The sequence below is a fragment of the Pararge aegeria genome, chromosome 15 (genome assembly GCF_905163445.1).
Source record: "Pararge aegeria chromosome 15, ilParAegt1.1, whole genome shotgun sequence".
In the NCBI taxonomy this organism is placed as follows: Eukaryota; Metazoa; Arthropoda; class Insecta; order Lepidoptera; family Nymphalidae; genus Pararge; species Pararge aegeria.
This window is the reverse complement of record NC_053194.1, coordinates 17,033,342-17,045,595: the sequence shown is the minus strand read 5'-3', so window position 1 is coordinate 17,045,595 and position 12,254 is coordinate 17,033,342. Positions and strand designations below refer to the sequence as shown.

General features: G+C 35.5%; 1 protein-coding gene across 1 annotated transcript in view; it reads right to left on the bottom strand.

Annotated features, from left to right (window-relative positions):
• Positions 1–2,645: 2,645 nt before the first annotated feature.
• The window catches only part of LOC120629848, a 31,600-nt gene continuing 21,991 nt past the window's right edge, over positions 2,646–12,254 (bottom strand). The window contains exons 8-16 of the mRNA XM_039898909.1: positions 10,789–10,929; positions 9,786–9,924; positions 9,387–9,587; positions 8,705–8,870; positions 6,965–7,166; positions 5,972–6,148; positions 5,064–5,229; positions 3,573–3,688; positions 2,646–3,161 (exon numbers count right to left, since the gene is read on the bottom strand). Coding sequence (XP_039754843.1) covers positions 2,646–3,161; positions 3,573–3,688; positions 5,064–5,229; positions 5,972–6,148; positions 6,965–7,166; positions 8,705–8,870; positions 9,387–9,587; positions 9,786–9,924; positions 10,789–10,929 — 1,824 coding nt within the window. The remainder of the gene's footprint in view (positions 3,162–3,572; positions 3,689–5,063; positions 5,230–5,971; positions 6,149–6,964; positions 7,167–8,704; positions 8,871–9,386; positions 9,588–9,785; positions 9,925–10,788; positions 10,930–12,254) is intronic.

Here is a 12,254-nt window from a genome sequence, read left to right as displayed (position 1 = left end):
TATATTTCGCCTTATTAAAATCTCCTTTGCAAGATGTAGGTCACTAAAAATAATAATTTTACGAAATTCGATATTAACTAATTAAAATATTAAAAGAAATAAATAGTTTAGTATTGCACTGCCCGAAAACTTCAGTCTTCTAAACATTTAAATGAAAGAATACAATTTAGATACAGTGCAAACGATTGCTAATAAAGAGAAGGTACAGACATTGCTAGTAAAAAATACGATAACTTCGTCAACTGACTTCATTATGGTGATAAATTTTGTAATAAACTCACGAGTATTTTTAAAAGTCCAGTAGTTTATGATTTGTAGGTAAAAATTGTATGCAAATACCTTTCCGGGTTAGTATAGATTTTAGACTTTACAAATAGAATTTAAAAAAAAACTGTTAAAGACTTGTAATCAGGTTAATTTATAAATTATTTTGAAAAGTGATGACAACGTAGGTAGTTAATATCGCCCAGGCTTAGCTATAAAATTATTTGCGTTAATTATAGCTACCCTTATATTATAATTTTGAAAATGGGTCTGTTTGTTTGTTTGTCTCAATTGCAGCGCTGGATTTGATATGCACTGAGATAGCTGGTCATCAACATAATCATCTTATCAACCCATTATCGGCCCACTACAGGGCACGGGTCTCCTCCCACAATAAAAAGGGGTTAAGGCCGTAGTCCACCACGCTGGCCCAGTGTGGATTGGTGGACTTCACAAACCTTTGAAAATATCATGTGGAACTCTCAAGCATGCAGGTTTCCTTCACCTTAAAACAAGTGCTATTTTAATTGCTTTTAAAACGCACATAACCTGCAAAAGTTACATCAGGGATATTCACTAGTATATATTAAATTTAAAGTTATTGTACATTCGTATTTTTAAGCTTTACATAAATTAAAAATCCACAGTAAGCGAGAGCAAAGCTATAGGTCAATTTTAGCAAGGGCTGAAGTCAATTGAATAAAACCAATAATGGCTGATTGGTATTATTTCAATCGTTGAATTAAGAAGTTTTTTTCCGGCGGTGGATTTGATGAAGTCCAATTTTACTGGATTTTTAGTATTGCTCACTGAATTGATTACCTTTTACTAGAATTGATACGCAGTTAATAGTATCCTAGTATCAATTAGAAAAACTGGATAAGATCGGTCATTAAAATAAGGAATTAAGAATCCATAAAAATCAGTGCGTATTACTAAGTGCGTAGTACAAAGCGTACCCTTTTTTTACTAACAATGATAGTTTACAAACACAATACACAAAACTAAAAAGACATATTAACCTTAATCTTATGAAACAGTTAGATTACAAAACTCTTAATAACATTGATTTGACTACGATATACATCTATTTAACGACTATTCGTAGGTATTATGATGGTCATCTGAAAAATATAGAGTGAATATGAGAGTGATATGAAAGGTAACTGTTTTACATCTTGGTCCTTAAATACAACTACTGAAGGTGATAATGATTTATCTCCTTGAATGTATATTTTTGGATAAACACGATAAACTCTCTAAGTGTGGTAAACGGGAAAATCCTTTGACGAATCAAGAGCTTTTAAGTTTTAATTTAATATTTATGGCCATGTATTTTATCCTTTATATAACTTTTAATAAAAACCAGTCTTGAGAATTCATTTTGTTTATTCCAAAAAGACATTTTGGAGCTAGATAATATTTTTTTCACTTTTAAAAGACACACACAGACAGATAGATCTTAAGTAGGCCTACTATCAACTACATATGAATGTTTCAATTCCGAAGCATGAATGAAAATTTACATTTAGCTATATATCTAAATAGGACCATCAATTATATTATTAATGAATAAACGAAATTCTATTATTTTATAGAAAGCCTTTTAATGATAAAGAAAATGATTTTCTTTATCATTAAAATTGTAACAATAAAATGCTCAAAGACATTGATTCGTACAACAATAAGTCTGAAATATTTGTATTTGTTGCATACTATTGTATCTTTATGTCAATAATATAAAAATCACAAAATATAAACAAGGTTTTACAGTAAGTGGCTCTGTAAAATAAACAAAATGCTCTTTTTGAGGACGATGCGGCTGGCATATCTGTATTCGATAAAAGTTCCCAATAATTAAATAAATTAAAAAAAAAACACTATCCGTGAGTCACTGAAAAGTTCCAAATGTTTTCGTATCAAGTAAAGCTTCGATTTATTTCTTGAAATTATTGACTAAAAATCTGTTACAGATTTTATTTGTCAATTTCAATAGTATTTTATGAGTAAAGTATCTTACTACGAGTAAATTTTAAGTCTTAAATATGAGATAGTATTAGTTGATAATAGGACTACAGCGGATGATTAATAATATGCATCCATACTTTCATATCTATTATTTAAATGATTTTAATACTAATTGCAAGATTTTATATTACATGAGAAGCTGGTTTTTGTTATGTAGTTAAGAAAAAACAATAATATGTACAAACTTTCTGTTCCATTATTTATGCGTTGTTAAAATACGAGTATCATTTTAAATATCAAAAGCAAAATATAATATTGTATTTTTTATTTTACATACTTTGCGTCTTTAAATATAAATGAAACTTAAATTAAAGAAAAAATTTAAATCAAAGGAAAGATATCTCATTAGTTACTCAAGCTTTTACTTCATATTTATCGAACAATCTATTGCTATCAGGCGAGTCGTCTGCGAACTTAATTTCATTGGATGATTCGGAATTCTCGTCGGCAAATTTAATATCATTAAAATCTGTTGTTCTTTTTAAAGTAGCATCTTTATCTTTTTCTCTAGTGTCATTCACTCTTTTTAGAGTTGAAGAGTTATCGAAATCGTTTCTATTTTCTCGTCTGTGGACTTTTACTGGAGACATTGTAAGAGTTAGTTCTTTCATTGGTATAGTAACTGAATCGTCACGTTTTTTCTTATATCTTTTAGGTAATTTAGGAGAGTTTTGCAAATCACTAATACTAAAATTTAAGGGATGTATGATATTGCTCCTGTCCATAACTTTTCGCATAGACTTAATAGATTCGTTGGATCTATTTGAGCGATTTTCCGAGTTTCTCTTAAGTGTACTCGATGACGGTCGGTCTTCAGGTGATTCTGTGTTGCTGCCAGGATCTGGACGTAGTTCTTTCGGTATAATCTCCTGTAACAAGATAATTTAAGTTAACTTACCTAAATTAACTTAGTGTTGCCTGGTTTTTCTTTACACGATGAACAAATTCTCAATTTAAATGCACGTTGTAATCTTTTACTGCACTTTTCTTATTTCTGCCACTATTTGCAATAAAAAATGTTGCCAAAGCAGAATCAAATAATCTTTATGGAAACGTATTTGCGCTTCATTGCATACCAAATATGAAGCTTGAGCTGAGAGATGGTTTATCATAAGGGTCTTTTAAAACAATTAACTTAAACTGTCTACTTTTTAAAATACCGGTGTTTTAGTGTAATTAATTTTATTTTTGTCCTTAACAACCTTTTCGGGTATCAAAGAAATAATCATATATACAAACATTAAAATGGAGTTAATAATTCGCAGTACCTGATCACTCACCTCATAGATAGGGGTTTTGGTTTCATCAATCTCCTTGATGATATCACCTTCCTCAATTGGCGGTATCCAAACCAAAAACGCGGGGTCCATTCCCAAATAAGAGCCTGGTACAGAACCTAAAACCACTTATCATATCAATTTCCAGCAAAAATATACAAAAGATGATAAATAGTGTTACAGTAATTTTATAAAGTGGATAAATAATTAAACTTTGATTTATGCCAGATGTTTTATTAATTGTAGCATTTTGACAAATGTGCTTATCTTGTTTAAAATTATATTTGATTCACATTCAATGTTCATTGATATTTTGCCGGTGGTTATTTTGATATAAATACGGACGCATCTTCGATACACTTCAGTCTTGTATGGGATTCTAGACGATGCAAAGATACCTCACGGTATTTTAGTCGTTACCAATTGCTTGTCTGTTTGGGATTCTAGTATACGCCAACTCCCAAAATTTTAAAATAAAGACGTTACCGTGTATTATCTTTATCTGAATTTTGTACAAAACTATAACCACTAATGATTACAAAAAAGTCAAGTACGCAAAAGTATTAAAACTTTTCCGAATAATTAAAAAGCGTTTCCGATCGACGATCGATACGATACGACGACGATACGATCTTACTGGCGTAACAAGCTTTGTTTGTTTACAAGAGGGAGAGTGGATAGTCTTGAGTTAAATTAGCCAAATTCCTTTTAGATTCTTTACTTATATCAGGCAAAGTAGCTGTCAAGCATTATCTTTTATTCAATTATGATGGTTTGAACACTGTATTATAATCTCTTTGACCTTATTAAAGGCGGTGTACAATATAAAGTTAAGCGAGTTTTTATGAAAGTGAGGTTGATCTACGTATTATCATAGTATCCCTAACGTCAGAGGCAATTAATCAACACTAATATTATGAATGCGTTTGCGCGTTTGTGACAATTGCACTGATATTGATAAAATGTAACATATTTATAACTTGGAAATGGACTTAGAATACTTTTTATTCCAGAAAAGTAGAGTTATGTTCCCAGGAAATTAAAACCCGTTCTGCATGGCTCCACAGTTAAACTAATCTTGCTAAATTTTGCACAGCATATCCATTTTCATTTTTGCAAGCCTTGCTTGTTTTTTATGTTTATTCCACTACAAGTAAGCCCTTGAATGCAATCTCACCTGGTGGTAAGTTATGATGCAGTCTAAGATGGTAGCGGGCTAATCTGTTAGGGAGTGCCGAACCCAGGACCTCCTACTAAAATTTACAGCGCTCACCGTTGCGCCTGGGAGGTCAGGAAGCTTGTATTTTGGAAGAAGAAGAAGAAGAAGGATACAAGATACTTTTATCCCGGGAAAACCAACGGATTCCGGCACTTTTAAATACATATTTGGCAAGTTTTGTTTAGGGAATAAACCCCACCAATAAGAGCTGGCATAAAATTAGCGGTTTCTATCAAGTAAAGGATATTTTGGGCAGTTTGTCACCACTCACATACCAGCGTTATTAACTTCGTAGTCATAATAGTCGATCTCCATTTCAGGGTGGGAAGTGAGACTCAGGTCGGAACGGAGAAGTTTCCGATTGCAACTCTCCTTCGTGTGCTTAGGATTATCGCGGATCCTCGCCGATGAGACACCACTTAATGCTGGTGAATACCAACCCTATACAAAAATAATAATTTAATGAATATACAAAAAAAAAAAAAAAACACTGCAAAGTTGACAGACGTTGATTACTTTAAAAAATATGCTAAAACCAAAACAACTCTTTCTTCGAGTATGTAAAGGACATTTCGTGCCTATCCCACACGTGGGATAAGGGCAAGGAGCAGACTGAATTATAATAAATATTAAACATAGTCCCTTTAGTTTTCGCTTTTAAAAGGCCTAGAGGCCTTACTACCATCGGCTTATGCAATTAAGCAATCATTTAAAAATACAATTTTGTATGACATACTTCGATGTACCTGCTATTCTAATTATTCATGATACCCTGGTCTTTATAACTGTCCAAAATATGATAGATGTGGTAAGATTTTACGTAGGTGCCTAAATATATACACTATATATATACATTATTATTATACTATGCGTGATTGTGTGTCTGTCTGTAGCATCAGATTTCCCGAACAGATAGTATCGGATCGATTGTCCAAAACGGCCGCCTCTACAAAATGGCGAATTAAATTTTTTCACAACTCCCACGATTTGGGTATCAAGTGAAAGGGCTTGATTATTCTACACTGCTGTTATTTTATCAATTTCTATAGCATATCAGAGCTTCACTTAGAATTTATCACTTTATTTCACTAGGACATATCGTTGCTCAAACGAATGGAAGATTTTAATCTCATCAAGATTCAGTCAGCGGAATAAAGAACAAAAATACTGTCTTTTAACTTACATTAGTAAGTGTAGCAGCAGAAATAGAGGACGAAGCTCTGCTGTCAGTTCTATCCTTTTCCCACATACTGTCCCTATCTTTTTCACTGCAGCTGTCTCTGTCACTCACACTAGTTACACTAGTGCTTATTTCAACAGTAACTGCTTCACTTGTTGATGGCTGAGGTGGCGATGCGATCTAGATGAAGATAAATATGTTAAGTAACTAATTAATTATGAGTGCGAAGCTGATAAATGCTGGAAGTTTTTAACGTAACACCTTAACCTCTTAGCAATAAGATCCGATTATTCAGAAGATCTTTAGAAGACATATTCAGTAATAGCTTCTCTGGCCGAAATCGGCAACAGTTTTCAATCCCCAGAGTAATTTTCCAACTACAAAGGAGAAATTATAGTGCACAAGTATGTGTGCAAGCACAGCTGCATTCTCTATTCCCCGACTGTCCCGACCCAGGGATCGAACCTGGAAACTCTCGATTTGTAGTTGATGTTCAACCACTGAATTAACGTAGCTCAATAGGTTGTTGAAGTAGCGATTCTGCACCGTTAAATCTCAAGGCACATCTGGCAAGTCACAAGATGCCTTACAAGATTGTAAGGGCAAAAAGTACCAAGCCGTCCATCGATTTGAATAACATCGGTGACATCTAAACCAGCAATGTTATCGATTACCGAAATCTGCCACTTCGTAACGCAATAGCTACATCAGAGTAAACAACAAAGTTTTCACGTACTCGTATATCAAACAAAACTTTCCATTACAACACACGTCTTACTTAAAAATTAAGTTACATATAAACAAACGTTATTTTTGTCTAACAAAAACATAAGAAAAAGCTACTCTTATTAAAATAATGTTTGGTCTTAAAATAGGATTTACAAAACTTATTTCTGCTTTTTTATCATTTTACTTGCCTTGAATACTGAGTTTAAATCTTAAAAACTTTAACTGGCCTCCCTTACATTGTTAGGTTGAAATAAAATACGAGTTTACCTGTGGCACGTGAGAAGTAGACACTGTGTGAGATCGTCGTAAAGGCGATGGTGTGACGTTATCATTACTGGTACCCGCAGGTGCGCTGCTAGAGGACACGTTTTCAGGAGTCACCGTCGCTTGACTGGTTGCGCTTCCAACGCTGACTACACTCTCGTTGTCTTCATCTACGTCTGCATCTGTGGCTTGATCTTCTTCGTCCCTAATAAAGTCCACAAAATTGACAATTTACCTTTTTCTAACCTGCGTTTTTGGTTTCTCAATCAACATAATTGACTTCTACGTAAAACTATAATGTCGTACCTTTAAATCAACTGCAATCCTATCTAGTATTAAAAAAAAATAGTGAATGGGCATCTTCTAGGAAAGCGGGCTCAATCTTAAGTTGAAATATCGCATACTACCAAAAGCTGGGTACGCGCATATAGACATATTTTCCGACTTCTATCTATGCTTTGTAAAAGAATTGCGATTTCTAGGAAACCGTCGAAAATTCTAACAATAACCTCCTTAGAATCGTCGCTCAGGCATGCCCTGACAACATATTTTTTAAACATTGGCAAAAAGTGCACCAGATTTCAAACATGAAATAATATAAAATAGTTGAATTTTAATTGTATTTTAATTTATTCTGGTTTAAATTTTTTTATTTTAATTAATTATTGGTTTTTATTTTTTAAATATAAGTGTCTTTTATATTTATTTTATGTTAATCTCACAATTTTGAATATGGGTCCAAAATGTTAAAGAAAATGTTTTTTTTTAAAATTATATTTAAAGAAAGAAACTATTACACTTTTAACCCGACAAAATGTATTCAAGCTCAAGGAAAAATCAAGAAGCCGAATGATTCGCAAACAAACTATATCGCTCTCGAAACGTTGAAGAGCGTAATTAAAGCGATCGCTCCAGTGGCATTGTTTGCTCACGTGCTCGTGCGACAAGGGTGCCGAACGATCATTGTTCATATTCCATTTGTCTTTAGTAATTATTGCTCTTGCTGTTGATATACTTGTTGACGATCCTTGTCACTAATAAGGCAAAGGGTTATGTTATTGGAATAAATTCTAGAGAAAGCGCTGATAGCTTAATGGTTATGAGTTTTACATCCCTCCAAGAGAACCATTTTCGATCCTCGGCACGCACCATTTACGGAATTATGGGATAAAGATAATAAATATTGTAAAAGAACAAAAATAAAAGTGCGCGAAGGAGGTCTTATCGCTTCAAGTGATGTCCTACAGACAACCCTTAATTAAAGAATCAAATAAATAAGTTATTTGCGTTTTAAGCAATTAAATATCACTGTAAAGGTAAACATCGTGAAGAAAGCTGTAGGAGTGACAGTTAGTTCTCAATAAAGTTCCCAAAAGGAAGTGACCAAGAGACCGCGTCACTGGACCGCGGTTCACCGTGAACTTTTTAACATTAGAGGAGGCAATTGCCCTATGATTGGTCGGTATTGAGTGATATCGTATCGGAAATCGTTCAGCAGCATGTCTTAGCCTGTAAGATGGTAACTAGCCATGGACGAAGCCTCCCACCAAGCCAGACCAAAGAAAATTCCAAATTACTGTATTTCCAAAATGGCCGCCTCCACATAATAGCGAGTTACATTTTTTCCACAACTCCCACGATATGGGTATCAAGTTAAAGGGCTCGATTATACGATAACAAACAATTTTTTTTATTTTTTAGTATTTTCTAAATAATATAAGCTTGTAGAAGTCGATGTCTTACCTCTGTTCCACATGTTCAGAAGTTCTGTCAGAATCCCTGAGCCTCGTATGACGTGTTCTTCCAGGGAGCAGTCGGCGAAACGATACACCTCCACCGACGACTTCTGATAGCAGTGTACTTCTTGAGCCAGCAGTAGCCCCACCGAGTTCTAATGATGCTGAGCAAGCTGGTAATACATTGATCTTTTAATATAGTCAAATACAAATACGATACAATTTTGGAAGTCATGTAATTCAAATAGATTAAGTGACTAAAATTAGAAAGATGATGTGCTAGATCATAGAGTAATATCGAGAGTTCTTTCAGAAATCATATTATGAAGATTTCAAACTAAGATTTTCGTGGTGAATCAATATTTCTTATATAACTATATTTTGATCGTGGTCACGACGGGACACATCCATGCAACTGGGACGAAATATCAAAAAATCCAAAAATAATATCGTGGTATGTACCCGTTAAACTATATTTAAGAAATCATATTATGAGTTTGTAAGTTTGTTTATGTTTACGCTCTGACGAATTCAATTATTTCCAAAGCTCAAGAACTCAACAAAAAAATCCTGAGACAATCTGAAAGCATTTTACAGTTTACCTTTGTGCGAATCTCAAGTGTTTGTGTACTTAGTACGAAGAAGTACCATAAGAACTTTAAAAGTTGAAGTGAAGGTGCTGGTCTTACCATCACTATCCGTAAGGGACTCCTTATCAGCAGCTCTCTGGTACGCCCTGGTACGATGGGCTGAATGTACTGCAAGGAGGAGTGCTGCAAGCGCTGCAAGAGCTGCCAATGCAGCGGCTGCGACCCTGGCCCCTCCACCACCTCGCCACCACGCACCACCGCTAACTGAGGCCCAAGCTGCTGATGCGTTGCGGATAGGCTCTATCATGGGGAGAAAAGAATTATTTTTGTTAAAAGAAGCTTCACAATTCGCCTTCGCAGGGTAAATTTTATTAAACCACGACGCATAAACCTCGAGATTGTGTGTGTGTGTGTGTGTGTGTGTTTGTGTATGTGTGTGTTGTATGTGAGTATGTATGTGTGTGTGTATAAAGTTGATATTATATTCAAAGTGATTACCAATTTGTGTAGCGTGGGCGAGGAAACCCCCCGCGCAGTGTTCGGTCGTGTCCGTAGACCGCAGCTCCACTAAAATATGCCTGCCGCCGACGATTTCTATCATACCGCTTCCGTCCGTAGTGGTTTCTACTTCGTCTGCCTATATAAATAAATTAAAGAGTTAAAATACTCTATAAATACGGGAAGGGTAACCGAAAATAGTCGCTTACTATGGGCCTAAAGCGGTGATAGCCCAGTGGTTAGGACTTCGGATCCATCTTAGAATTCCCTTTTCGAGTTATGTGCGTTTTAAGCAATTAAAATATCACACAGTAAACCTACATGCCTAAGAGTTCTCTATAATGTTCTCAAAGGCTACTGGAGTCCACCAATCCAGACCGGCCAGCATGGCGGACGACGGTCTACACCCTTCCCACTGTGGGAGACCCGTTCCCTGTAGAGGGCTGATAATGGGTTTATATGATGATGATGATGATGATGATAAGCAGATGGATTTTCCACTTTTTGGTTTTATTTATACGAGGTAACTTGTATTATAATCAGGGTTACTTCGGAATTGAATCCGCACATAGGCTGCACATGGGCCTTTTTATCCCGGGAAAATGTACGGTTCTCGCAGGATTCATGAAAAACCAAAAGCCACGGGCAACAGCTAGAATGAAATATAGAAAGAAAGAAAGAAAACTTTATTTTGATATACACACTAGAATTAAAATACAACTTAATAGTCTACACAATAATTATAGGAACGGTGTGATCCCAAAATGGTCTTCACTCAGCATGTTTGCAGTGCCTGTTAAAGACACAGCGCTGATCTTCCGTAAAGCCAGACGTGACGTTTGGACGGTAGGCACTGACAGAGCGACGCTTAAAAACTATGGATACGCTATAAAATAATATAATTTAAAAGTATTATATTATTAAAAAATGTGTAATAATAAAAAATGTATTAAACTAATATCCTTTTGATCCATAAGGGGTACGGAAAACTGAAGTGCCATACCACAGCAGATTTATCAGGTCCGTCCCAAGAAGCCAGTAGCGGTGAGCCGAGGGAGTCGCCATCTCGGGCTCTCAGTGCTTGCCCGGAACACGGTAGCTTTACTGCCTCGAACCTCAGCCGCACTGCTAAACCGTCTTCCGCCTGTACAAGTTATTTTAGTAAGTACAACGTGTATTATGTACTTAAGTGCCTTTTTAATAATAATAATTGACGGACCAAGCTAATTTTCACCTGGTAAACTATCGCCTAAAAACAAAACAGAACAACACTATAGAGCATGCAAGTAACACGTCCTACAATGTGTGCCCTGTGTCTATCAACCTGAAGTGTAGGTGTTTTCTTGTGCTACTGTAATTACACAAGCAAACACCCCCTTCAGACCGGAACACAGTAAAGCTGCAAAGGCAGAACGTCCCTGGATGATTTCTGTCATGAAATCCTACTACTTCTGTGTTAGTGTCATCCTATTCCAGGGTGTACCATGTGGAAAGGACAATTATAATACTTCTTTTATACCTGACAAAGTGAAAATGCATATGAAGAAGTGTTTTGTTAGTTTTAATTAAAAAAGGGGCAGACGTAGATTCTGTTAAAAAAATAAGGCAGAAATCTGTAATATGTCGATTACAGATCAAATAATTATAACGATCGCTATTTATCGGTGACAAATAGAGCATCTTCGTGAGAAGCGGTGATAGCGCAGTGGGTAGGCTCGACTTCAATTTATGTTATGTGCGTTTCAAGTAATTAAAATATTCAACGGCGAAGGAAAACATCGTGAGGAAACCTGCATGCCTGAGGGTTCTACATAATGTTCTTAAAGGTATATGGAGGCCACCAATCCGTACTGGGCCAGCGTGGTGGACTACTGACTCGAACCCTTCTCATTATGGAAGGAGACTCGTGCCCTGTTGTGGGCCGGTAGGGGGTTGGTATCATCTTCAGATGATTATGATGATATATTTGTGTGGTCGCGAACACATTTCAGAGCTAAGACAACAATAAGTATCATAAGAAGGCACAGGATAACTCAGCGGGTGATTGATAAGTTATACTTGGAGTATCTCTACGTGATCAAATCAGAAACGAGGAGATTCATAGAAAAACCATAGTTACCGGCGTAGCTCAAAGATTTGCTAAGCTAAAGAGATGGTGGTCCAGCAGTGGACGCCCGTTGGTTGACATGATGATGATGATAAATTTAATCTTTTCCACTTATTTATAGTGCTCTTGTTACGAAACGTTTGGAAATTATGGAGCAAAAGTTTAACTTTTTGAGTTATTCGGACAAAAATGCTGCATAATAAAAATTAACTAGCGTTAATGGACAATTTGCCCTGTTCCGGATCATCCGGAAATCAAAAACTCGCTGCCCCATTTCTATTTCAATTATCAGAGTAAATAACAAAGTAGGTCTAAAATGACTAAAACAATACAAGTTAAATTGAATCGCAGTATCGCAGTCA